Raw genomic sequence first — 24,450 nt, 5'->3', positions numbered from 1 at the left:
TGTGTTTCAATAAGATCGCCTCCTATTCTACTAAACTCCAACTTGTACAAATTTTCCAGGTAAGATACCACCCTCATCTCAGAAACCAGTTAAATGAGCAATGTAAATATGCCCTTCCTTAAATGAGACCAAAACTTCACAAACTACTCCAGATGTGGTCTCACCCGTACGCTGCACATCTGCAGCAAAACATTCCTACTTTATATACCATTTCCCTCACAATAAAGGTCAACATTTCATTTGCTTTCCTAATCACTTGCTGTACCTGAAGACTAACTTTTTTGCACTTCATGTATCAAGACACGCAGATCCCTCTGTACCTCAGAGTGCTGTAGTCTCTCTAAAGTTAGTTAATATGACAACATTGCGACACGACTTGTGCTCCAGAATTAGCCATGCCCCTAGCCAAGCTGTCCCAGTACAGCTGCAACACTGGCATCTACCAGAAGGAAATTCCCAAGTCAGTTTACAGAAGCTTTTAATGGGAAGATTTGACATAACATTTTTACATACATTAGATACAAAATTAGCTTTTGTGTCAGTAAATTGCACATTCCCCGATGTGAACAAATTGTTAATTTCCATAGGTCATACCATCAGATGCCTGTATTATAACATCTATGATTGTTACAATAATCAATGTTCAATGCTGAAATGGTCATCAAAGTCTTTGGTGCATCGAGCTGGTAGATCGATCCATTTATTGCACAGATTCAGTCAACAGGCTCCAGGGGTTGATTCCTCTTTGGTTACTTTGAACGATGCAGAGTCCCCGGTACCAGCTCGGCAGGGGGGTTTGGAAAGTAACTGTGTGCCTGTGCAAGGCCCTTACCAACCTCGCTGAGCCATCTAGACAGTAGGAACGCCAGCATCCATGGTGGCTTGTGCAGTTCTTATGCCACAAGCTTACCCAACTCAGCGACACATTTGAGTGAAATATGAATGAGGAGAAGCTGTTACACGAATACTGGAAACTCTCACTGGAGTTCAGAAGAATGACAGGGGATCTCATAGGGACTTACAAAATTCAAACAGGACTAGACAGGATAGATGCAGGGAAGATGTTCCCGATGGTGGATGTGTCCAGAACTGGGGGTCACAGTCTGAGGATTTAGGGTAAACCATTTCGGACAAAGATGAGACGACATTTCTTCACCCAAAGAGTGTTGAGCCTGTGGAATTCATTACCACAGGAAGTAGCTGATGCTAAAACATTGAATATATTCAAGAAGCGGCTAGATACAGCATTTGGGCGAATGGAATCAATGGTTATGGAAAGAAAACAGGATTAGGCTATTTAGCTGGATGATCAGCCATGATCGTGATAAATGGAGGAGCAGACTCAAAGGACCAAACTGCCTCCTCCTATCTTCTATGTATCTGGTGTTCCTCCAATCTGCCCTCTCGCACGTTTCCCACTTCCTTCATTCCTAAAACGCTCTTCCTTTCTCTCCTCCTTTAAGACACTGCTCAAAACATACTTCTTTGGATCAAGCTTTTGTTCTTGGCTCGGTGTCAAATTTAGTGCAGCACTGTTGCACATTTTATCAGCAATCTATAAATACAAATTGCTGTTGGTTGGAGTGCTGGGCTGTACTTGTGACAGAGAGCTACAAATTGAAAAACACACATGTATAGCTATCAGAAAAGAGGACGACTTGGGGCCAGCACAGTGGTTAGCACAATTGCTTCACAGCTCCAGGGTCCCAGGTTCGATTCCCGTTTTTGGTCACTGTCTGTGCACAGTCTGCACGTTCTCCCCGTGTATGCGTGGGTTTCCTCCGGGTGCTCCGGATTCCTCCCATAGTCCAAAGATGTGCAGGTTAGGTGGATTGGCCATGCTAAATTGCCCTTAGTGTTGGGTGGGGCTACTGGGTTATGGGGATAGGGCGGAGGTGTGGGCTTGGGTAGGGTGCACTTTCCAAGAGCCGGTGCAGACTCAATGGGCCGAATGGCCTCCTTCTGCACTGTAAATTTTATGATTCTATAATTCAGTCATTAGGTCCATTGATAAGTGATCGTCAGAGGGAAGCTTGCATCATCAAACTGTCCTTCAACTTGGTTCACTGCCAAGGTCAGCTGAGGTTTAGTGGGTATCACTCCCACCTCGAGACTCTCTCCAAAGACAACAGCAGAAAATCTGGACTAACATTCCAGTTCAGTACAGAACCAGAAATGTTGGGCGGGTTTCTCCGCCGGCGGGAGTCTCCGTTTTGCCGGCACCCGGGGTTTTCCCGACGGCGTGGGGCTGCCCCATAATGGGAAACTCCATTGACCGGCCAGCATAACGGAGAATCCCGCCGGACGGTCAAGGAATGTGGTGCGGCGGGGCGGAGAATCCAGCCCGTTATCTTTCGGGTGAGATGTTAAACAGAGAATTCCCATCTGCCCTCTCAAGTGGGCATAAGAGATCCCATGGATCTAATTCAAAGAGCAGGTGGGGCCTATTCTCCATGTCCTGGCAATTATTTATCCCTCAACAAACATTGCTAAATAAACAGGTGATCTGGATCATCAACATGCTGCTGTTTGCAAACTCTACAAAAACAAAAGTGACGACATTTCAATTGCATCTCATTGGTTTTAAGGCACCTAGAGGTTGTGAAAGGTGCTAAATAAATGAAAGGTCTTCTTTAAAGAGCAGAAAGTGTACTGGGGTGTGCATAGGAGTGAACCATTCAACCCATCCAGCCTGTTCTGCCATTTGCCAAAATTATAGATGATCTGACTGTGAAAATTCCACTTTCCTGCCTCTCCCCATAACCCTTGAGAACCTTGTCAATCAGTAATCTGTCCAACTCAGCTCTGAATTATTCAATGACCCAGCCTCCGCCACCCTCAATGGAAGAGAATTCCAAAGGTTGCCAACCCTCTGAGATAAGAAATTCTTCCTCATTTCCATCTTAAATGGGAGATCCCTTATATCTACCTCATGCCCTGTCAGTCTAGATTCTGAAATGAAAATCGCTCGTCACAAGTAGGCTTCAACTGAGGGCCGGCTGCACTATTGGTGGTGACTTTATTTGGGATGAGACATCAACCAGTGTCCCCCGTTATCCAGGCAAAGTGCAGAGAAAACATAATTCTGGGTAGACTCTTCCATTCTTCCCGGTAGCTTATCCTACAAGCCACAGCCAACACCAAACTAGCAATGCCGGAAAAGGAGCTTGGGTTAACTGACTTCCATAGAATCCCGAGAGTGCAGGAGGAGGTCACCCGGCCCATCGCATCTGCACCGACCTTCCAAAAGAACACCCCATCCAGGCCTAATTCCCCCACCCTATCCCTGTAACCCCATCTAACCTTTGGACACTAAGGGGCAATTTAGCCTGGCCACCCCACCTAACCTGCACATCTTTGGACTGTGGGAGGAAACCAGAGCACCAGAGGAAACCCGCACAGACACGGGGAGAATGTGCAAACTCCACACAGATAGTCACCCGAGGTCAGAATCGAACCCACATCTCTGGTGCTGAGGCAGCAGTGCTAGCCACTGTGCTACCCCATTAGTCAATGACTGTCCATTAAAGGAAGAGAATAGTCGGTCGCTAGTCCTGGTCGCTAGTCACCTATAACTTGAATCTGTTTCTCTCCTGGTGAGGTACACACCCTATGATTTGCAGCTTTTCTCCTCCCTTTTGTTCAATCATTTGACAGCACTATGCATAAGTGGACTGGCGAGGAGAACATAATGAATGAGCACTTGCTCTGTCACCCGTAGCCATTGTGCTATTATAAACCTCAGCATTTGCTACATTTAATAACATTGAATTAGGATACTATAAAAAATTTCAGTTATAAATTTGTGAAGTTATTTTTCCTTATAGGAAGATTGTATATAAATTATGTTTCACACACATGTAAGGATGCACCATGCACACATCGTGTAGATTCAAGAGGCTACTTGTTGCTTTCCTTCAGGAATGTCCAGATGAGTTTGTTGACTACATCGGGTTGGTCCTGCTGGACCCAGTGACTGGCCCCAGGCACCACCTTCAACCGGAACATGTTCTGTATGTACTTCTCCATATGAGCAGTCATACCAACCTCCAGAGCTCCGTCTTTGTCTCCCCAGATTACCAGGGTGGGCGCGGTCACATCGTGGCACGTTGCCGGGTGGGTGCTGCAACAGAAGTAAGCACATACAGTCAGCAAGGGCCAGGCTGGCTCAGCTGGTAGGTCGGTCTCTCACCTTCAGATCGGAGGGCAGCGAGTTCATATTTCACAAGGCGGCAAAATCCAGTATTTATACAGTGCCTTTAATGTAGTTAAATATGCCAAAGTGCTTCAAAGCAGCGTTATGAAGAAAGATTTGACACCGAGCCATATAAAGAGATGAGGACACATGATCAAAAGCATGGTGAAAGAGATAAGCCTTAAGAAATGTCTTAAAGATATCGAGGCGAGAGGCTTAGAGGGAATACCAGAGCTTAAGGCCTGACATGCAATAGGATAGATGCTGTTATACTATGTTGCAGTCAAAAGCTTTTAAAAAATAATTGTCTTTTATACCCCAGAAGTAATGAAGTAACAATTAATTTCCATTAAAAAGATACTAACTCCAGGTGTGCATAAAAGTGACATTAGTGAACACCAGTTGTGGCCATTCAACAAGCGCAATTGTGTGTTCCTTTCCCAAGGGAGGCAATTTCTTTATTCCAGCTATTAGCTTCTTTGCTCCCTTCTGCTCTACCCCACAGAACTGATTAAATCGAGGCAATCTTTCTTTCTCAAGTGGCCAGCATTTATCCCTCAACCAACGCAACTAAAACGGGTGACGATAAAGGCACAATGCTGCGGATGTTGGAAATCTGAAATAAAATGTTGGAAAAATTCAGCATCTGCAGAAAGAGAAACAGAATTGCTGGAAATCAGTTCTGCTTCAGAAGGGTAATTTAGTCTTGAAACTCCTGTCTCTCTTTTTCTCCACAGATGCTGCCAGACATGCTGGGTTTATCCAGCATTTTCGGTTTATAAAAACAGATGATGCTTATTCTGTTGTTGTCAGTGGGAGCTTGACATGCTTGCTTGGTGCAATTCCTTCGCTGCAACAGTAATTACACCACAAAGTGTACTGGGACATCCGGAGATTGTGAAGGGAGCTAAAACAAAGGGGAGAGAAGCCATGCCCCTGATTGCTTACTCAGACAATTAGAGAGAGTTCAGAGGAGGTTCACTAGATGGATTCCAGAGATGAGGAGTTTGCCTTATGAAGAGCGATTGGTTATTTTAGGCCTATACTCGCTCGAGTTTAGAAGAATGAGAGGAGATCTAATTGAGATCTAGAAGATAAAAGGTATTGACAAAGTAGATGTAGAGTGGATGATTCCTCTTGTGGGCCAATTTAGAATGACAGGTCATGGTTTTAGGATAAGGAGGAAAGATTTAAAACAGAGATTAGAAGAAATTACTTCTCTAAAAGGTCTGTGGAATTCACTACCCCAGAGTGTGGTGGATGCTGGGGCATCGAGTAAATTTAAGGAGATAGTCCGATTTTTAATTAATAATGAGGTGAAGGCTTATGGAGAACAGGCAGGAAATTGGAGTTGAGATCGCAAGGAGATCAGCCATGATTGGATTAAATGGCAGAGCGGGCTGGAGGGGCTGAACTGCCTACTCCTGCTCCTCCTTATGTTATCATGTTCTTAAGATTGGAAAGAGAGCAGCCATGCATGCTTCAGTGTTTTATTCTTCCTTAATTTCCATCTCTCCCCTCTGAAGCCTTCCGCTTTTATATCTGTGCACCCCTCACACGTTTGCCATGCGCTCCATTCTGGAGAGGTGCTGAAGCTATTTGAAGCCACAAGCCCTGTGGGTGCCAGGGTCATGCATGTCAAGTAACTTGACTTTTTCCTTCTATCCCTAGTCCCAGCAGTTCAATGAATCACAATCAGCTCTCAGCACTCCTGTCTTGGCAAGCTACAGAAAAACCCATGCTCCTGGCTGCTTACTCAGCGATTCCCACTGTATGTATGGGCAGGGCAAGACTGAGCTATGACTTCCATTCCCCTGCCTTTTACCCCCTCAAAATACAATAAAGTGCTGGAAATTGCAGTCATTCTTACATGGGGAATGAAAACCAGAGGGCACCTGACATGTGGATAACATATCTGGCCTGTATCTGCCACTGCAGGCCAAAATGCATCCCTGCACTTGAAGGATGCAACTGTACTCCAGGCCAACCACAGTAACTGGTGAAACACTCGAACAAATATGTTGCAGAGGTAGATGGCAGGGGTGAAACATCTGGATTCCAACTCAGTGTGAAGTTCGGTCTTTGAACGGCTGCTGCACAGGGCCAGGATTCAAAGCTGACTGAGAGCCTCTAGTGGCATAAACCTGATCCTGCAGCAGGGGCAAGTTGAAAATCTAGTTGGGAAAAAAACGGGTTACATGCCCGCAACTTCCTCAGAGTGGCAATATCCGACGGATTGCCAGTCCGACTGGAATTACCCACGTTGAAATTACGAAGCACCGACTCTGTCCAAACTTCCAACCTTCCTGACTCAGGCTGGGTGAGACAGGAGCAGTGAAGCGTGCCTCCGGCTGCATTGTCAAAGAGTAACCGCGCGCAGGGAACATAGGAATGCCCCCTTTTACGGCATTAGCTGCCATAAAGGAGATGCTCATAGGGACAATTTAAAGGGAGAAGGTAAGTTCCAAATGTAAGCGGTTCAGACAATTAGGGGGAGATGGTGAAAGGGGTGGATGAGAGAGAGAGAGAGAGAGACGGTTGGACCAGAGGGAGGGAGTCAGGTTGGTTCACTGGGCGTCGCGTGAATGTGGGATGTCCCATGCGAGGCTCGATCCGGGTGTTTAAATGGTTACTTCGGAATTAGAAGTGTTTTTTTCCTTCCAACTCTTTCAGAGTAACTCTCAGGGCCAAACCCAAAGAACCATCCACAGTTAGCAATTTAAATCACTGCTGTCAGATGGCTCCCAGCGCAGCGCCATCGTCCAGAGGAAGTTAGCATTTCTGGGCAATTGCCAGGTCAACCCTTACGTGGGAACTTGCTGGAGGGAATCCCCACCGTATCTTTGGAGTTCCCTCTAAATGCGACCCCAGGCAAGCAGAAAGTTATGGGCTATCGAATTTTACAGCACAGAAACAGGCCAGTCCTGCCAAATAGTCTATGCCCAACATGAGCCTCCACTCACCCAATCAGCATAAAGGTCTACTCGTTTCTCCTTCCTGTGTTTATCTAATTTCCCCTTAAATATCAGACACCTCACCTAACTCCTGTGGTAGTGTGTTTCGTATTCTCACCAGTCTCTGAGTAAAGACGTTTCTCCCGAATTCCCAATTCAATTTATTACGAATTTGCTTACAGTTACGGCCCCTAGTTTTGATCTCCCGACATTTTCTCCACATATATCCGATCAAAGGCCACGACTGGGCTAGTTTACGAATTCTAACCTGCAGACAGGCCTGCATTTATATAGCGACTTACATGATCTCAGAGTGTCTCAAAATGCTTTACAGCCAATGAAGTATTTTGAGGTGTAGCCGCTGTTGTAATTCAAGAAACAAGGCAGCCAATTTTGGTCGTCATTTAAAAGCAGCATCATCACACCTAATGCGGGAGGTGCATTGGCCATGCGAAATTGCCCCAAGTCTCCAGGGATGTGCAAGTTAGGTTACGGAGATAGGGAGATGTGGCTGGGATGTGGAGTGGAGGAAGAAGAGGAAATGGAGGAGGAAGAGGGAGTGGAGGAGGAAGACGATGACAAGAACAGAGCACAATGGACTGAATGGCCTCCTTCTGTGCTGTAAGGGTCCATGATTCTATCATATGGCACTCATAGCCCAGCCTCCCAACCGCGCTGCTCGTGTAAAACAAAGACAGCAGATTGAGTGGAGCGAGGTTACCAGTCGGAGGAGGAAGATAACCAGGGTATTTCAGTCTCACAAAGGCATCTCGCAGGTAGAACTTGCTTGGGGATGCCTTTGTTGGAATGAGTGTGAAAAACAAAACCCACACCTCTGGAACATTCTGTACCCGAAGCCAATAGGAAATAAACAGAAGAATGCGGGCGAGAGCCATTCCAGGGCGTGAGCATCTCTGTGCCATCAAGAATCGCTGCCATTAATGGCAGCCCATAATTAAAATCCGTGTGAATCACCACCTACATCATAGAGAAGCACATTTAAAACAGTTATCACGAGGAAACTCTCTCCTGGAAAGGATGGACATTTCATTCGCTACAAGAGATGTGATCCTTTGTGCATTTCTCCTTCCTTCCTCCCCACTCCCCCATGCGCGCTGCATCTGTGTTTCCGTATAGTGTTTCGCTTCTTAACTTCTACTTCCACGGGTTTTCAACTTGGAAGCGTTAACTTGCCTTTTCTCTCCATAGATTCTGTCTGGCCGGCTGAGTGTTTCCAGCATTTTCTGTTTTTTTACTTCATCCACTGGCTGATTATTCTAGAGCTGCAAGGGGCATTCAAAGTGCAATTGAATGCTATGTTGGGAGGGTGAACTCAGTGAGATAGGAAGATAACAGCAGTAGGCCATTTAGTCCCACGAGCATGTTTCCCCATCCAATCTGTACCTCAATTGTTCATCCATCTTTGAGCCATATCGTTTGCTACACTTCGATGATCTTGTATCCTCCCTGGCTGCCTTTATTTCTCGGCCCAGTGCCTGGCATTCTCATTTAGATACTGAAAGAGGTGTTACATAAGGGTATGGGATAGGGAGCTAAGGCGGCTGTGTGGAGGTTGGATTGCTCAGTGGAGGAAAAGTTAGGTAACCCTGATGAGGGGGAAAATTATAAAATGGAGTGTAAAACTGATGAGGAGGAGGAGAAGGAAAAGGAAGTGAAAGTGGAAGTGAAGGAGGAAGTGAAGGAGGAGGAAGAGGAAGTGGAGGAGGAAGTGAAGGAGGAGGAAGAAGAAGTGAATGAGGAAGTGGAAGAGGAAGACATGACAACAACGGAGAGAGGAAGGATGATGATTGCAACAGAAAAAAATGGCAGGAAAAGGGAAAAAACATTGAACACAAGTTGGTTGTATATACTACATACTGAACGGAATGGCAACAAAAACACACAATAACCGCCAAACTGCAACAGCATGAGTCACAGAAGCCAGCTCAAATCAGATTATGCCACAAAAGATAGAATCTTGAATTCCCTACCTGAAGACGTTCCTGTAATAGTTGAGGGGGCCCACCAGTGCTCCAGGCCGAGAGAAGTTGTAAACATAAGCCTCTAACTCTTCCTCAGTCAACCTGCTGCTTTTATTCTGAATTCCCATCCATTTACTCATGTAGACGCTCTTCAGGGCCTAGAAAGTATGGTGCAGAAAAAGATTTTATGCAACATCTATTTTTTCTTACATCGAGGGGAAGATGAAGCATATTTAACAGAATTAACTAAGGTGCAGTTGGTGATCTGACCAGCTGGTAATCCTGGGCTCAGTAACTGGTCTGAGTTGGGGTAGTTAGGGGAGAGAGCAGTTAGACTCAGTGCGCTTCGACTGCTGGGAGGGGCCTAACAAGCCTTCTGATTAATATCCAACAACCCGGGACTTCCGGGTGCGGCGATGACCAGCTGAGTCGCACGTTTCGGCAGCTCCCGGTGAAACGGACTTTTGGGCTCTTGATAGGAGCCCCAACGGCAATTTTGACGGCTAAAAACACTGTGCGGTAAACCAGAAGGGAATCCCCCTGGATACGGATGGAAAAAGGAGGAGAAAGTGGCCGGATTGCAGTGGATCCTTTAGAACAGCGGCAAGGAAGGCAAGCAAAAACCAAGATGGCGTCGGAAGGTGGCAGTTTAACATGGGGCCCTGAACAACAAGAGTTCTTGAAATGCTGTGTGGAAGAGCTCAAAAAGGAAATGAAGAAAGAGCTGTTGGCCCCGATACTACAGGCGATCGAAGGGCGAAAGGAGGAACAAAAGACCCAGGAGCGGGAGCTTCGGGTCGTGAAGGCAAAGGCAGCCGAGAATGAGGACGCCATACAGGGCCTGGTGGTGAAGACGGAGACGCATGAGGCACATCAGAAACGATGTGTGGAAAGGTTGGAGGCACTGGAGAACAATGCAAGGAGGAACAACCTGAGGATTCTTGGTCTTCCTGAAGGTGCGGAGGGAGCGGACGTCGGGGCATATGTGAGCACGATGCTGCACTCGTTAATGGGAGCGGAGGCCCCGGCGGGTCCGTTGGAGGTGGAGGGAGCATACCGAGTGATGGCGCGAGGACCGAGAGCAGGAAAAATTCCCAGAGCCATAGTGGTGAGATTCCTCCGTTTTAAGGATAGAGAAATGGTCCTTAGATGGGCAAAGAAAACTCGGAGCAGTAAATGGGAGAATGCGGTGATCCGCGTTTATCAAGACTGGAGTGCGGAGGTGGCGAGAAGGAGGGCGAGCTTTAATCGGGCCAACGCGGTGCTTCATAAAAAGATAAAATTTGGAATGCTGCAACCGGCAAGACTGTGGGTCACATATCGAGGGAGGCACCACTACTTTGAGACGGTGGATGAAGCCTGGACTTTTATTGTGGAAGAAAAACTGGAATGAGCGGGTTATTAAAAAGAACGTTTGAACAAAGTGGTGGGGCGAATGTGGGGGGCAAAGAGGGGGGTTAAAAAGGGGGGAAAGAGGAGTTTTATGTACTAATCCTGCGATGTGGTAACTTTTCTCTCTTCCACAGGTGGGTGATGGGGGGAGGAGGGGAGGTGGAGGAGATGGGGCGTTGGCCATTGGGGGCGGGGCCAAGGGAGAAGCGCAGGCTTGGTTCCCGCGCTATGATAATCATGGCGGGAATAGAGAAGCAGGAAGGAGGGGGCGTCGCACGGTGCGAGCCGAGGTCACGGGGGGAAGCCGAGGTCGGCCAGAGTTTGCTGACTTCTGGGAGCAACATGGGGGGAGTAATTACGCTAGCGGGGGATCTAGCGGGGGGGGGGGGTGGGTGGGAGGGGGGAATTACTGGGTTGCTGCTGCTGGGGAGAGGGGGGAGCTGGTATGGGAGGGGATGGGCGGGGGGGCACCGCCTGGGGGAGATACAGCTGCGTGGGAACCGGGCGAGGAGCTGGAAAAAGGGGATGGCTAATCGACAAGGGGGGTGGGGGGGGGGGGGGGGGGGGGAAGAGTAGGAAGCCCCCCAACCTGGCTAATCACGTGGAACGTGAGAGGGCTGAACGGGCCGATAAAGAGGGCACGGGTACTCGCACACCTTAAGAAACTTAAGGCAGATGGGGTTATGTTACAGGAAACGCACCTGAAACTGATAGACCAGGTTAGGCTACGCAAAGGATGGGTGGGGCAGGTGTTCCATTCGGGGCTAGATGCGAAAAACAGGGGGGGTGGCTATATTAGTGGGGAAGCGGGTAATGTTCGAGGCAAAGACTATAGTGGCGGATAACGGGGGCAGATACGTGATGGTGAGTGGCAAACTACAGGGGGAGACGGTGGTTTTGGTAAACGTATATGCCCCGAACTGGGATGATGCCAATTTTATGAGGCGGATGCTAGGACGCATTCCGGACCTAGACATGGGAAAGCTGATAATGGGGGGAGATTTTAATACGGTGTTGGAACCAGGGCTGGATAGGTCGAAGTCCAGGACTGGAAGGAAGCCGGCAGCAGCCAAGGTACTTAAAGATTTTATGGAGCAGATGGGAGGTGTAGACCCGTGGAGATTTAGCAGACCTAGGAGTAAGGAGTTCTCGTTTTTCTCCTATGTCCATAAAGTCTACTCGCGAATAGACTTTTTTGTGCTGGGAAGGGAGTTGATCCCGAAGGTGAGGGGAACGGAGTATACAGCTATAGCCATTTCGGATCACGCTCCACACTGGGTAGACTTGGAGATAGGGGAGGAAACAGGAGGAAACAGGACCCTGGAGAATGGACATGGGACTAATGGCAGATGAGGGTGTGTGTCTAACGGTGAGGGGGTGCATTGAAAAGTACTTGGAACTCAATGATAATGGGGAGGTCCAGGTGGGAGTGGTCTGGGAGGCGCTGAAGGCGGTGGTTAGAGGGGAGCTGATATCAATAAGGGCACATAAAGGGAAGCAGGAGAGTAAGGAACGGGAGCGGTTGCTGCAAGAACTTTTGAGGGTGGACAGACAATATGCGGAAGCACCGGAGGAGGGACTGTACAGGGAAAGGCAAAGGCTACATGTAGAATTTGACTTGCTGACTACGGGCAATGCAGAGGCACAATGGAGGAAGGCACAGGGTGTACAGTACGAATATGGGGAGAAGGCGAGCAGGTTGCTGGCACACCAATTGAGGAAAAGGGGAGCAGCGAGGGAAATAGGGGGAGTGAGGGATGAGGAAGGAGAGATGGAGCAGGGAGCGGAGAGAGTGAATGGAGTGTTCAAGACATTTTATAAAAAATTATATGAAGCTCAACCCCCGGATAGGAGGGAGAGAATGATGGGCTTTTTGGATCGGCTGGAATTTCCCAAGGTGGAAGAGCAGGAAAGGGTGGGACTGGGAGCACAGATCGAGGTAGAAGAAGTGGTGAAAGGAATTAGGAGCATGCAGGTGGGAAAGGCCCCGGGACCGGATGGATTCCCAGTCGAATTCTATAGAAAATATGTGGACCTGCTCGCCCCGGTATTGACGAGGACCTTTAATGAGGCAAAGGAAAGGGGACAACTGCCCCAACTATGTCTGAAGCAACGATATTGCTTCTCTTAAAGAAGGAAAAGGACCCGCTACAATGCGGGTCCTATAGACCTATTTCCCTCCTAAATGTAGATGCCAAGATCCTGGCCAAGGTAATGGCAATGAGAATAGAGGAATGTGTCCCGGGGGTGGTCCACGAGGACCAAACTGGGTTTGTGAAGGGGAGACAGCTGAACACGAATATACGGAGGCTGTTAGGGGTAATGATGATGCCCCCACCAGAGGGGGAAACGGAGATAGTAGTGGCGATGGATGCCGAGAAAGCATTTGATAGAGTGGAGTGGGATTATTTGTGGGAGGTGTTGAGGAGATTTGGTTTTGGAGAGGGGTATGTTAGATGGGTGCAGCTGTTGTATAGGGCCCCGATGGCGAGCGTGGTCACGAATGGACGGGGATCTGCATATTTTCGGCTCCATAGAGGGACAAGGCAGGGATGCCCTCTGTCCCCATTATTGTTTGCACTGGCGATTGAGCCCCTGGCGATAGCGTTGAGGGGTTCCAAGAAGTGGAGGGGAGTACTTAGAGGAGGAGAAGAACACCGGGTATCTTTGTATGCGGACGATTTGTTACTATATGTGGCAGACCCGGCGGAGGGGATGCCAGAAATAATGCAGATACTTGGGGAGTTTGGGGATTTTTCAGGGTATAAATTGAACTTGGGGTAAAGAGAGTTGTTTGTGGTGCATCCAGGGGAGCAGAATAGAGAAATAGAGGACCTACCGTTGAGGAAGGTAACAAGGGACTTTCGTTACCTGGGGATCCAGATAGCCAAGAATTGGGGCATATTGCATAGGTTAAATTTAACGCGGTTGGTGGAACAAATGGAGGAGGATTTCAAGAGATGGGACATGGTATCCCTGTCACTGGCAGGGAGGGTGCAGGCGGTTAAGATGGTGGTCCTCCCGAGATTCCTCTTTGTGTTTCAGTGCCTCCCGGTGGTGATCACGAAGGTTTTTTTTACAAGGATTGAAAAGAGCATCATGGGTTTTGTGTGGGCCGGGAAGACCCCGAGAGTAAGGAAGGGATTCTTACAGCGTAGCAGGGATAGGGGGGGGGCTGGCACTACCGAGCCTAAGTGAGTATTATTGGGCCGCTAATATTTCAATGGTGAGTAAGTGGATGGGAGAGGAGGAGGGAGCGGCGTGGAAGAGATTAGAGAGGGCGTCCTGTAGGGGGACTAGCCTACAGGCTATGGTGACAGCCCCATTGCCGTTCTCACCGAGGAACTACACCATAAGCCCGGTGGTGGTGGCTACACTGAAGATTTGGGGACAGTGGAGACGGCATAGGGGAAAGACTGGAGCCTTGGGGGGGTCCCCAATAAGAAACAACCATAGGTTTGCCCCGGGGGGAATGGATGGGGGATATGGAATGTGGCAAAGAGCAGGAATAACGCAACTGAAAGATCTGTTTGTAGATGGGAAGTTCGCGAGTCTGGGAGCGCTGACCGAGAAATATGGGTTGCCCCAAGGGAATGCATTCAGGTATATGCAACTGAGGGCTTTTGCGAGGCAACAGGTGAGGGAATTCCCGCAGCTCCCGACACAAGAGGTGCAGGACAGAGTGATCTCAAAGACATGGGTGGGGGATGGTAAGGTGTCAGATATATATAGGGAAATGAGGGACGAAGGGGAGACTATGGTAGATGAACTAAAAGGGAAATGGGAAGAAGAGCTGGGGGAGGAGATCGAGGAGGGGCTGTGGGCAGATGCCCTAAGCAGGGTAAACTCGTCGTCCTCGTGTGCCAGGTTAAGCCTGATTCAGTTTAAGGTATTACACAGGGCGCATATGACTGGAGCACGGCTCAGTAAATTTTTCGGGGTGGAGGATAGGTGTGCGAGGTGCTCGAGAAGCCCAGCGAATCATACCCATATGTTTTGGTCATGCCCGGCACTACAGGGGTTTTGGATGGGGGTGACAAAGGTGCTTTCAAAAGTAGTGGGGGTCCGGGTCGAACCAAGCTGGGGGTTGGCTATATTTGGGGTTGCACAAGAGCCAGGAGTGCAGGAGGCGAGAGAGGCCGATGTTTTGGCCTTTGCGTCCCTAGTAGCCCGGCGCAGGATATTGCTAATGTGGAAAGAAGCCAAGCCCCCAGGGGTGGAGACCTGGATAAATGACATGGCAGGGTTTATAAAGCTAGAGCGGATTAAGTTTGTTCTAAGGGGGTCGGCTCAAGGGTTCACCAGGCGGTGGCAACCGTTCGTCGAATACGTCGCAGGAAGATAGATGGAAGGGAAAAAAGAAGGCAGCAGCAGCAGCCCAGGATCGGGGGGGGGGGGGGAGGGAAGAGAGAGAGAGAGGAGGAACCAGAAGGACTCTCAGGGTTGTTAATATATACTGTATAATATGTATAGGTCATTGCTACAGATAATTATATATTGGACTGTTAAATTATATTTTTGGAGAGTGTTACTTGTGATAAGGCAGTTGCCAATTAGGGTTAGTTTTCATTTTTGTTATTTATTATTTATTCATTTTCTGTTTATAAAATAGGTCATTGTTATTTGTGTTGTTATAATATTGTGTAAAGGATGCACAATGTACTGTGTTGGTTGACCAAAAATTTTCAATAAAATATTTTTTAAAAATTAAAAAAAATATCCAACAACCCACGATAATGCAGACCTGCAGAACCTTACAGCATGGAAGGCCATTCGGCGCATTATGCCTGCACTGGTTCTTTGTCAGAACTATTCAATTTGTCCCACTTACTGCCCCCACCCTTTCCCCACAACATTAGTTAGTACTCCAGAAAATCTTTCCTTTGCAAGTCTCCTTTGAAGGTTACTATTGAATCTGTCGCCTCTGATTTCAGGCGGTCGAGTCGATTGGTGACATGGATAGGGCATGGCCTTGAGCTGCCTCCATGACAGAGTGGCCCATCCCACACACTCCAGATGGCAATCCGAGTCCATAGAATCATTGCAGTGTCATTCGGCCCATCAAGTCTGCACTGACCCTCGGAAAGAGCACTCTACCTAGGCCCATTCACCTGCCGTCCCTGCCTATCCCCATAACCTAATCTGCACACCGTTGGGCACTATGGGGAAATTTAGCATGGCCAATCCACCTAACTTGCACATCATGGGACTGTGGGAGCACTCGAAGGAAACCCACACAGAAACGTGGAGAAAGTCAGCAATGCTTTCAGCCGAGGAGGTGAGCAGTTTACCTTGAAGTCGTCCATACAAAGGAGAAGCTCAGGAAGCTTTGGCACTTGGAAGAAGAATATATAGCTGGACTTCAGCAGCTGGGATAAGTTCAGGAAATCTAAAAAAAAACTTACATCTTTATCGTAGTAAAACATCCCAAATGCTTCACAAGATTATTATTAAACAAAATCTGACGCTGACAAAATCCACATAAAGAGCTTATTACGATCCCAGAACAGACACCAACAGTTGGTAGGACACTGGACAAAAACCACAATATTTTATTTTACTTTTGTAAGACTGTGAGGGAAAGATACTTTTGCTCCAGAAGTAATTGTGAAATAAACTAAAAAATAGGGATACAATATATTAAAACAAACATTATTACTAACACAGTATTAAGATCTTTAACATCACACTAGAAAATAGCTTACAATTACCCCTTAAAGAATACTACTCAATAGAGTGAATACAATACCCTTACTTGCTATCTATATTCCCACTTAAATAACACAATAGACCACCTCAACTCTCAATCCACCTGAAATACTATCTTTAAGAGGTCGCTTGATACTTATTTACAGAACAGATCAAACTCCAGTCCAAACCCCTGCAGAAACTCCAGCTGAATGTCTTCAAAAACTGTTTCAACTGGCTTGTTTCAGCTCCCCTGTCCTCAGACAAGTCTGCACTGCTTTATAAGACCATAAGACATAGGAGCAGAATTAGGCCACTTGGCCCATCGAGTCTGCTCCGCCATTCAATCATGGCTGATATTTTCTCATCCCCATTCTCCTGCCTTCTCCCCATAACCCCTGATCCCCTTATCAATCAAGAATCTATCTATCTCTGTCAAAGACACTCAGTGAATTGGCCTCTGTGGCAAAGAGTTCCACAGATTCACCACCCTCTGGCTGAAGAAATTCCTCTTCATCTCTGTTTTAAAGGATCGTCCCTTTAATCTGAGATGGTGTCCTCTGGTTCTAGTTTTTCCTACAAGTCGAAACATCCTCTTCACGTCCACTCTATCCAAGCCTCGCAGTATCTGGTACGTTTCAATAAGATCCCCTCTCATCTTTCAGAACTCCAACAAGTACACAGACCCAGAATCCTCAAACATTCCTCATACAAGTTCTTCATTCCAGGGATCATTCTTGTGATCCTCCTCTGGACCCTTTCCAAGGCCAGCACATCCTTCCTTAGATATGGGGCCCAAAACTGCTCACAAAACTCCAAATGAGGTCTGACCAGAGCCTTATACAGCCCCAGAAGTACATCCCTGGTCTTGTATTCTAGCCCTCTTGACATGAATGCTAACATTGCATTTGCCTTCGTAACTGCCGACTGAACCTGCACATTAACCTTAAGAGAATCGTGAACAAGGACTCCCAAGTCCCTTTGCGCTTCTGCTTTCCGAAGCATTTCCCCATTTAGAAAATAGTCTATGCCTAGATTCATCCTTCCAAAGTGCATAACCTCACACTTTTCCACATTGTATTTCATTTGCCACTTCATTGCGCACTCTCCTAGCTTGACCAAGTCCTTCTGCAGCCCCCTTGCTTCCTCAGTACTATCTGTCCCTCTACAGATCTTTGTATCATCTGCAAACTTAGCAACAGTGCATTCAGTACCTTCATCCAGATCATTAATGTATATTGTAAAAAGTCGTGGTCCCAGCACAGACCCTTGAGGCACACCACTAGTCACCGACTGCCATCTTGAAAAAGACCCCTTTATCCCCACTCTTTGCCTTCTGCCAGTCAGCCAATCCTCTATCCATGCCAGGATCTTACCCTGAACACCATGGGCTCTTAACATATTTAACAGTCTCTTGTGTGGCACCTTGTCAAAGGCCTTCTGGAAATCTAAATAAATCACGTCCACTGGTTCACCTTTGTCTAACTTCCTTGTTACCTTCTCAAAGAACTCTAATCGATTTGTCAGACACGACCTCCCTTTGACAAAGCCGTGCTGACTCAGTCCTATTTTACCATGCACTTCCATTTCAGGTGCTTCGCGATCTCATCTTTAATAACAGACTCTAAAATCTTACCAATGACCGAAGTCAGGCTAACCGGCCTATAATTTCCCGTCTTCTGCCTCCCTCCCTTCTTAAACAGTGGTGTTACATTCCCCACCTTCCTGCCTCCGGTGATTCCTGAAAGATCATCACTAATGCCACCACAATTTCCTCAGCTATCTCTTTTAGGACCCTGGGGTGTAGTCCATCCGGTCCAGGTGACTTATCCACCTTCAGACCTTTCAATTTCCCCAGAACCTTCTCCTTAATAATGGTCACTGCACTCACCTCTGCCCCCTGGTTCTCCTGGAGCTCTGGCATCCCACTGGTGTCTTCCACCGTGAAGACTGATGCAAAGTAACTATTCATATTGTCTGCCATTTCTTTATTTCCTATTATTACTTCTCCAGCCACATTTACTAGTGGTCCAATGTCTATTTTTGCCTCTCTCTTACCTTTTATAGTTTGAAAAAAATCTCTTCCTATCTTCCTTTATATTACTAGCTAGCTTGCACTCGTACTTCATCTTCTCCCCCTTATTGCTTTTTTAGTTGTCCTCTGCTCGCTTTTAAAGGCTCAGGGAAGGAGAAGACCACCGGGTATCTCTGTATGCGGACGATTTGTTGTTGTATGTAGCGGACCCGGTGGGGGGGATGCCAGAGATAATGCGGATACTTCGGGAGTTTGGAGAATTCTCAGGATATAAACTGAACATGGGGAAAAGTGAGCTGTTTGTGGTGCATCCAGGGGAGCAGAGCAGAGAAATAGAGGACTTACCGCTGAGGAAGGTAACAAGGGACTTTTGTTACTGGGGGATCCAGATAGCCAAGAATTGGGGTACATTGCATAGGTTAGATTTAACGCGATTGGTGGAACAGATGGAGGAGGACTTCAAGAGATGGGACATGGTATCCCTGTCACTGGCAGGGAGGGTGCAGGCGGTTAAAATGGTGGTCCTCCCGAGATTCCTCTTTGTGTTTCAGTGCCTCCCGGTGGTGACCACGAAGGCTTTTTTCAAAAGGATTGAGAAGAGTATCATGAGTTTTGTATGGGCCGGGAAGACCCCGAGAGTGAGGAAGGGATTTTTGCAGCGTAGTAGGGATAGGGGGGGGCTGGCACTACCGAGCCTAAGTGAGTACTACTGGGCCGCCAATATCTCAATGGTATGTCAGTGGATGGGAGAAGAGGAGGGAGCGGCGTGGAAGAGATTGGAGAGGGTGTCCTGTAGGGGGACTAGCCTACAAGCTATGGTGACGGCGCCATTGCCGTTCTCACCGAAGAAATACACCACAAGCCCGGTGGTGGTGGGGGCAGTGGAGGCGACATAGGGGAAAGACGGGAGCCTCGGTGTGGTTCCCGATAAGAAATAACCATAGGTTTGCTCCGGGGAGAATGGATGGGGGATTTGGAACATGGCAAAGAGCAGGAGTAACACAATTGAGAGATCTGTTTGTAGATGGGACGTTTGCAAGTCTGGGAGCGCTGACCGAAAAATATGGGTTGCCCCAAGGGAATGCATTCCGATATATGCAACGGAGGGCTTTTGCGAGGCAACAGGTGAGGGAATTCCCGCAGCTCCCGACGCAGGAGGTGCAGGACAGTGATCTCAAAGACATGGGTGGGGGATGGTAAGGTGTCAGACATATATAGGGAAATGAGAGACAAGGGGGAGATTATGGAAGATGAGCTGAAAGGGAAATGGGAAGAAGAGCTGGGGGAGGAGATTGAGGAGGGGCTGTGGGCTGATGCCCTAAGTAGGGTAAACTCGTCGTCCTCGTGTGCCAGGCTAAGCCTGATACAATTTAAGGTGTTACACAGGGCTCATATGACTGGAGCACGGCTCAGCAAATTTTTTGGAGTAGAGGATAGGTGTGCGAGATTCTCGAGAAGCCCAGCGAATCACACCCACATGTTATGGTCATGTCCGGCACTACAGGGGTTTTGGGTGGGGGTGACAAAGGTGCTTTCGAAGGTAGTGGGGGTCCAGGTCGAACCAAGCTGGGGGTTGGCTATATTTGGGGTTGCAGAAGAGCCGGGAGTGCAGGAGGCGAGAGAGGCTGATGTTTTGGCCTTTGCGTCCCTAGTAGCCCGGCGCAGGATACGGTTGATGTGGAAGGAAGCCAAGCCCCCGGGTGTGGAGACCTGGATAAATGACATGGCAGGGTTTATAAAGCTGGAACGGATTAAGTTCGCCCTGAGGGGATCGGCTCAAGGGTTCACCAGGCGGTGGCAACCGTTCGTCGAATACCTCACAGAAAGATAGAGGGAATGGAAAAGAAGAAGACAGCAGCAGCGGCCCGGGGGGGGGGGGGGGGGGGGGGGAGGAGCCAGAAGGACTCTCATGGATGTTAGTGTATATGTATAGGTTGTTGTTATAGGTAATTGTATATTGCACTGTTGAATTGTATTTTTGGAGAGTATTTATTTGGGACAAGGCAGTTGCCATTTAGTTTTGTTTTTCAATTTTGATGTTGTTTATATATTATTTTCTTGTTTATAAAACTGGCCATTGTTATTTATATTGTTATATTACTTGTAAAGGATACACAATGTACTGTTATGGTTGGCCAAAAATTTTCAATAAAATATATTTTAAAAAAAAAAAGCACTCCTCACAACCCCGCCTGGGTAAATGAGGGAAAGAACAGCCCCCCACCCAAACCGCAAGAATGTTACAACTGCGGACATTTGGGACATTTTGTGAAAGAGTGCAATGGCCCCAAAAAGCCACAGAGAGCGCAACAAACAGGTACTCTGAATAAGAAAAAGGCAGAGCCCATACATAGTGTTAGCGCCCGTTCGGATCAGACGGACTTGACCGAAACGGACTGACGGTGTACGGGCTCCCCCAGTTGGGTCTGTGACACCCTTTGGGATAGGTCAGGACGACCCATAGTCACAGCAAAGATTCGAGGACAGCCCATCGAGTTTCTTTGGGACACAGGAGGGTCCCGCCCCACCATAAATTCCTCCACCCTTTTTCAAAAGGACATGTGGCCCACTACAGCCACTATCACCCTCAGCGGCTTCACAGGCCACTCACAGCAGGGACACATCACGGCCCCTGTATCCATCCAAATCGGCACCATTAGCACAAAACACCCCGTCGTTTTAGTAGACCTGCCCCACACAGCAGAACACATTCTGGGAATCGACTTTATGAATTCCCACCACCTATCCTTCGATCCAGTCAACCAGTGTGTCTGGTAGATGGCGAAATCCGCTAGAGCCCCCGCAATGCTCACCATAGGGCAGTAGGCGAGTTTTGGTTCAACCCCACCACACTTAGCACGGACAGACAGGTTAGGGCAGTCCTGCAAAAGAACAGGGCAGCATTCGCGACCCACAAGCACGACTGTGGACGGATGACGGGCTCCGTGCAAATAACAGGACCTGACCCTAGACCCCAGAAACAGTACGGATTTCCCTTAGAAGCAGAGGGAGAAATCTCAAAAGTAATCACGAGCTTATTAGAGCAGGGCGTACTAAGATCGGTAGCCTCTACTAATAATGCCCCGATTTGGCCAGTAATAAAGCCCGACGGATCATGGCGCCTAACCAGTGATCATCGGGAACTCAATGAAGTCACCCCCGCAGCAGCCCCCACCGTAGCAACAAGTCCCGAGACCATGCTCAGACAGGGACTCAATTCCCGCTATTTCACGGTTTTGGACGTCAGGAATGGATTCTGGTCCATTCCATTGGCAAAGGCGTGCCAGTACAAATTTGCCTTCACTTTTAAAGCGCAGCAATACACGTGGACATGCCTGCCACAGGGCTTCCACAGCTCCCCCTCCATTTTCCACCGACAGCTGGCAAACGGACTAGCAAACTTTTCTCGCCCCGAATGTCTGGTACAGCATGTAGATGATCTACTACTGCAGACAGACACTAAGGAAGAGCACATTGAGCTTCTGTCCGAACTCCTGGAATTGTTACATTCCATTGTATGTAAAGTGAACCCCAAAAAGGCCCAGATATTGGAAGAAAAAGTGGTATATTTGGGTACAATTATCACACACGGCAAACGCGAGATCGAGCATAAAAGAATTGACTCGATCGCTAAATTGCCCCTTCCCCAGAGGGGAAAGTCCGCAGCCACCATCGTTCCTCCCCCCCTGGAAATGTGAAAGCCGACGCACTGGCTAAGGCAGGATCCAGGCATGGGTACTTTTGGAAACCCCCCAAAAGGGCGCCCTCCGGTCGTTTTTAGGACTGGTTGGCTACTGCCGAAACCACATTGACGGTTTCGCCAGCAAGGCAGCGCCCCTCTCAGACCTCCTAAAGAAGGGAGCCCCCTGGGAATGGCTTCCGCAGCATTCGGATGCTGTGGACTCGTTAAACCAGGCGCTCATAGCCGCCCCCGCGCTACAAGTTCCAGACCCGCTTTCCCCTTACGCCATAGAGGTAGCGACCACAGACCGCACCCTTTCAGCCGTGCTCCTGCAGGAACGGCATGACCATTTAAGACCCGTAGCTTATGCTTCCCGAATTTTAGATGCTGTGCAGCAGGGATTTTCAGCCTGTGAGAGGCACCTGCTCGCAGTTTTCTGGGCAGTCCAGTACTTTTCATACATTACCGGACTGAACCCCATCACCATTTTGACCGAGCACACCCCCACCCAACTTTTATTGGACGGACGACTTAAGGATGGTACCGTCAGCCAAATACGCGCAGCCAGATGGACCCTTCTCTTGCAGGGACGGGACATCACAGTAAAACGGACAAAGACTCTTATATACTTAGCGGACAATTTGCAGTACCCCGGAACCCCCCATGAATGTGAAATCATCTCTCCACTCCACAATACAGGCCCCTTTATAGCAAGAACACCTCCCAGAAAAATATCAGATTCATCTCAGAGCCCCCCTCACCCGGACACGTGTGAACCCATTAGGATCTATGTGGATGGATCTTCCAGTCTTAGATGGGCAGCGCATAACAGGTTGCGGGATTTATGTTGAGGACGCGCAGAGACGCGCCCTCTAGTAAATAGCATTAAAACTTAGGCGTGCAGGCAGCAGAGCTTGCGGCCATCGCGTACATAGTAGATCACCCAGATTCCTTCCCCAGCCCAGCAGACATATATTCAGACAGCCTCTATGTCTGCAACAGCCTCACAGAATTTCTGCCCCTGTGGGAAACAAGAGGATTTGTTTCCGCGGACGGGAAACCACTCCCCTCAGCCCCATTACTCCGCCATATTCTAGAGAAAGCCCAGAACAGGACTTTTGGCATTATAAAAGTCCGCAGCCACCATCGTTCCTCCCCCCCTGGAAATGTGAAAGCCGACGCACTGGCTAAGGCAGGATCCAGGCATGGGTACTTTTGGAAACCCCCCAAAAGGGCGCCAGTGAGTGCAGTTCAGGTCACGCAGACTAGGATCGAGGATCTAGTAGAGGGCCAGAAGCAGGATAGCGCTTTCACTGAGATCGTGAAAGGGAAGTTTCCAGCCTCATACGGGAGGTACAGAAATACAATAACCACACATGGTGGTGTGGTGTTAAAGGACACCCTTTATGTAGTTCCTGAGCAGGATAGGAACCAAATGATTTGTTTATTCCATGATGGTCATGAACACCAGGGAATCGATCCCACTACAACCCACCTCAAACAGCTTTGTTGGTGGCCAAATCTCAAGGAAGATGTATCCCATTACATTGAGAATTGCCTCATCTGCACGCAGAACAACCCTGATAGATATGCCAAAAAGGCCCAACTCAGCCATACCCGACCCGTTAACGGCCCCTGGACTAACCTCCAGATCGATTTTATAGGTCCATTGCCCCCTTGCAGGAATGGCTATAAATATGTACTGGCGGTCATAGACACCTTTACCAAGTGGGTGGAAGCATTTCCAGCCCGCACCAACACCGCGAAAACCACAGCCAAGATCCTAACCCACCACATCTTTACAAGATGGGGACTCCCCCGCAGTATTGAATCGGACCAAGGTTCTCACTTTACGGGACGGGTCATGCAGGACGTCCTCACGATATTTGGAATCACTCAAAAATTCCACATAGCGTACCACCCACAGTCGAGTGGTATAGTGGAGCGCATGAATCGGACCCTAAAAACCACCCTCAGAAAAATGGTCCAGCAGAACACCACCACTTGGGATTCAGTCCTCCCTTTTGCGCTGATGTTTCTGCGTAACACTGTTTCCACCTCCACAGGTTACACCCCACACACTCTCATGACCGGACGCCCCATGAAAGGGACAGAATACTTGTTAGGTTTAGACCTGACCAGCCCTGAAGTCACGGCCCTCACTCACGAGAAAGCCGTGGAACAATTAGTGGAAAATGTAAAAACGGCTCAGTTAGCAGCCGCGGTAAAACTGGGCACCAAAAAGAAACAGAGCAAGGCTTGTTTCGATAATGCAGTACATGCAACGGAGTATGATATCGGACAGCAAGTGCTGCTGTCTGTATACAACCCCAGCACATTTTTGTCTCCAAAATACTCGGGTCCGTACTCCATTGCGGATAAAGTAAGCCCGTCAGTGTACAAAATAAAATACCCAAATGGTAAGACTGCGTGGTTTCATATAAACCAGTTAAAGGCTTATGGAACACAGTCAAACCACACCCACCACGTCCTGCTTGACGCAGCACACCACACAGCACAGC

The 24,450-nt window shown here is 48.2% G+C and overlaps 1 protein-coding gene across 1 annotated transcript in view; it reads right to left on the bottom strand.

Moving 5' to 3' along the window:
• Positions 1–461: 461 nt before the first annotated feature.
• The window catches only part of LOC140403310 (epoxide hydrolase 4-like), a 35,543-nt gene continuing 11,554 nt past the window's right edge, over positions 462–24,450 (bottom strand). Inside the window, exons 5-7 of the mRNA XM_072491154.1 lie at positions 15,815–15,912; positions 9,141–9,289; positions 462–4,123 (exon numbers count right to left, since the gene is read on the bottom strand). Of these exons, the coding sequence (XP_072347255.1) occupies positions 3,901–4,123; positions 9,141–9,289; positions 15,815–15,912 (470 nt within the window). The 3' untranslated portion in view covers positions 462–3,900. The remainder of the gene's footprint in view (positions 4,124–9,140; positions 9,290–15,814; positions 15,913–24,450) is intronic.

This window comes from Scyliorhinus torazame, chromosome 27 (genome assembly GCF_047496885.1).
Source record: "Scyliorhinus torazame isolate Kashiwa2021f chromosome 27, sScyTor2.1, whole genome shotgun sequence".
Taxonomy (NCBI): domain Eukaryota; kingdom Metazoa; phylum Chordata; class Chondrichthyes; order Carcharhiniformes; family Scyliorhinidae; genus Scyliorhinus; species Scyliorhinus torazame.
Note: the sequence above shows the minus strand (reverse complement) of the source record. Positions and strands in the feature narration are given on the sequence as shown.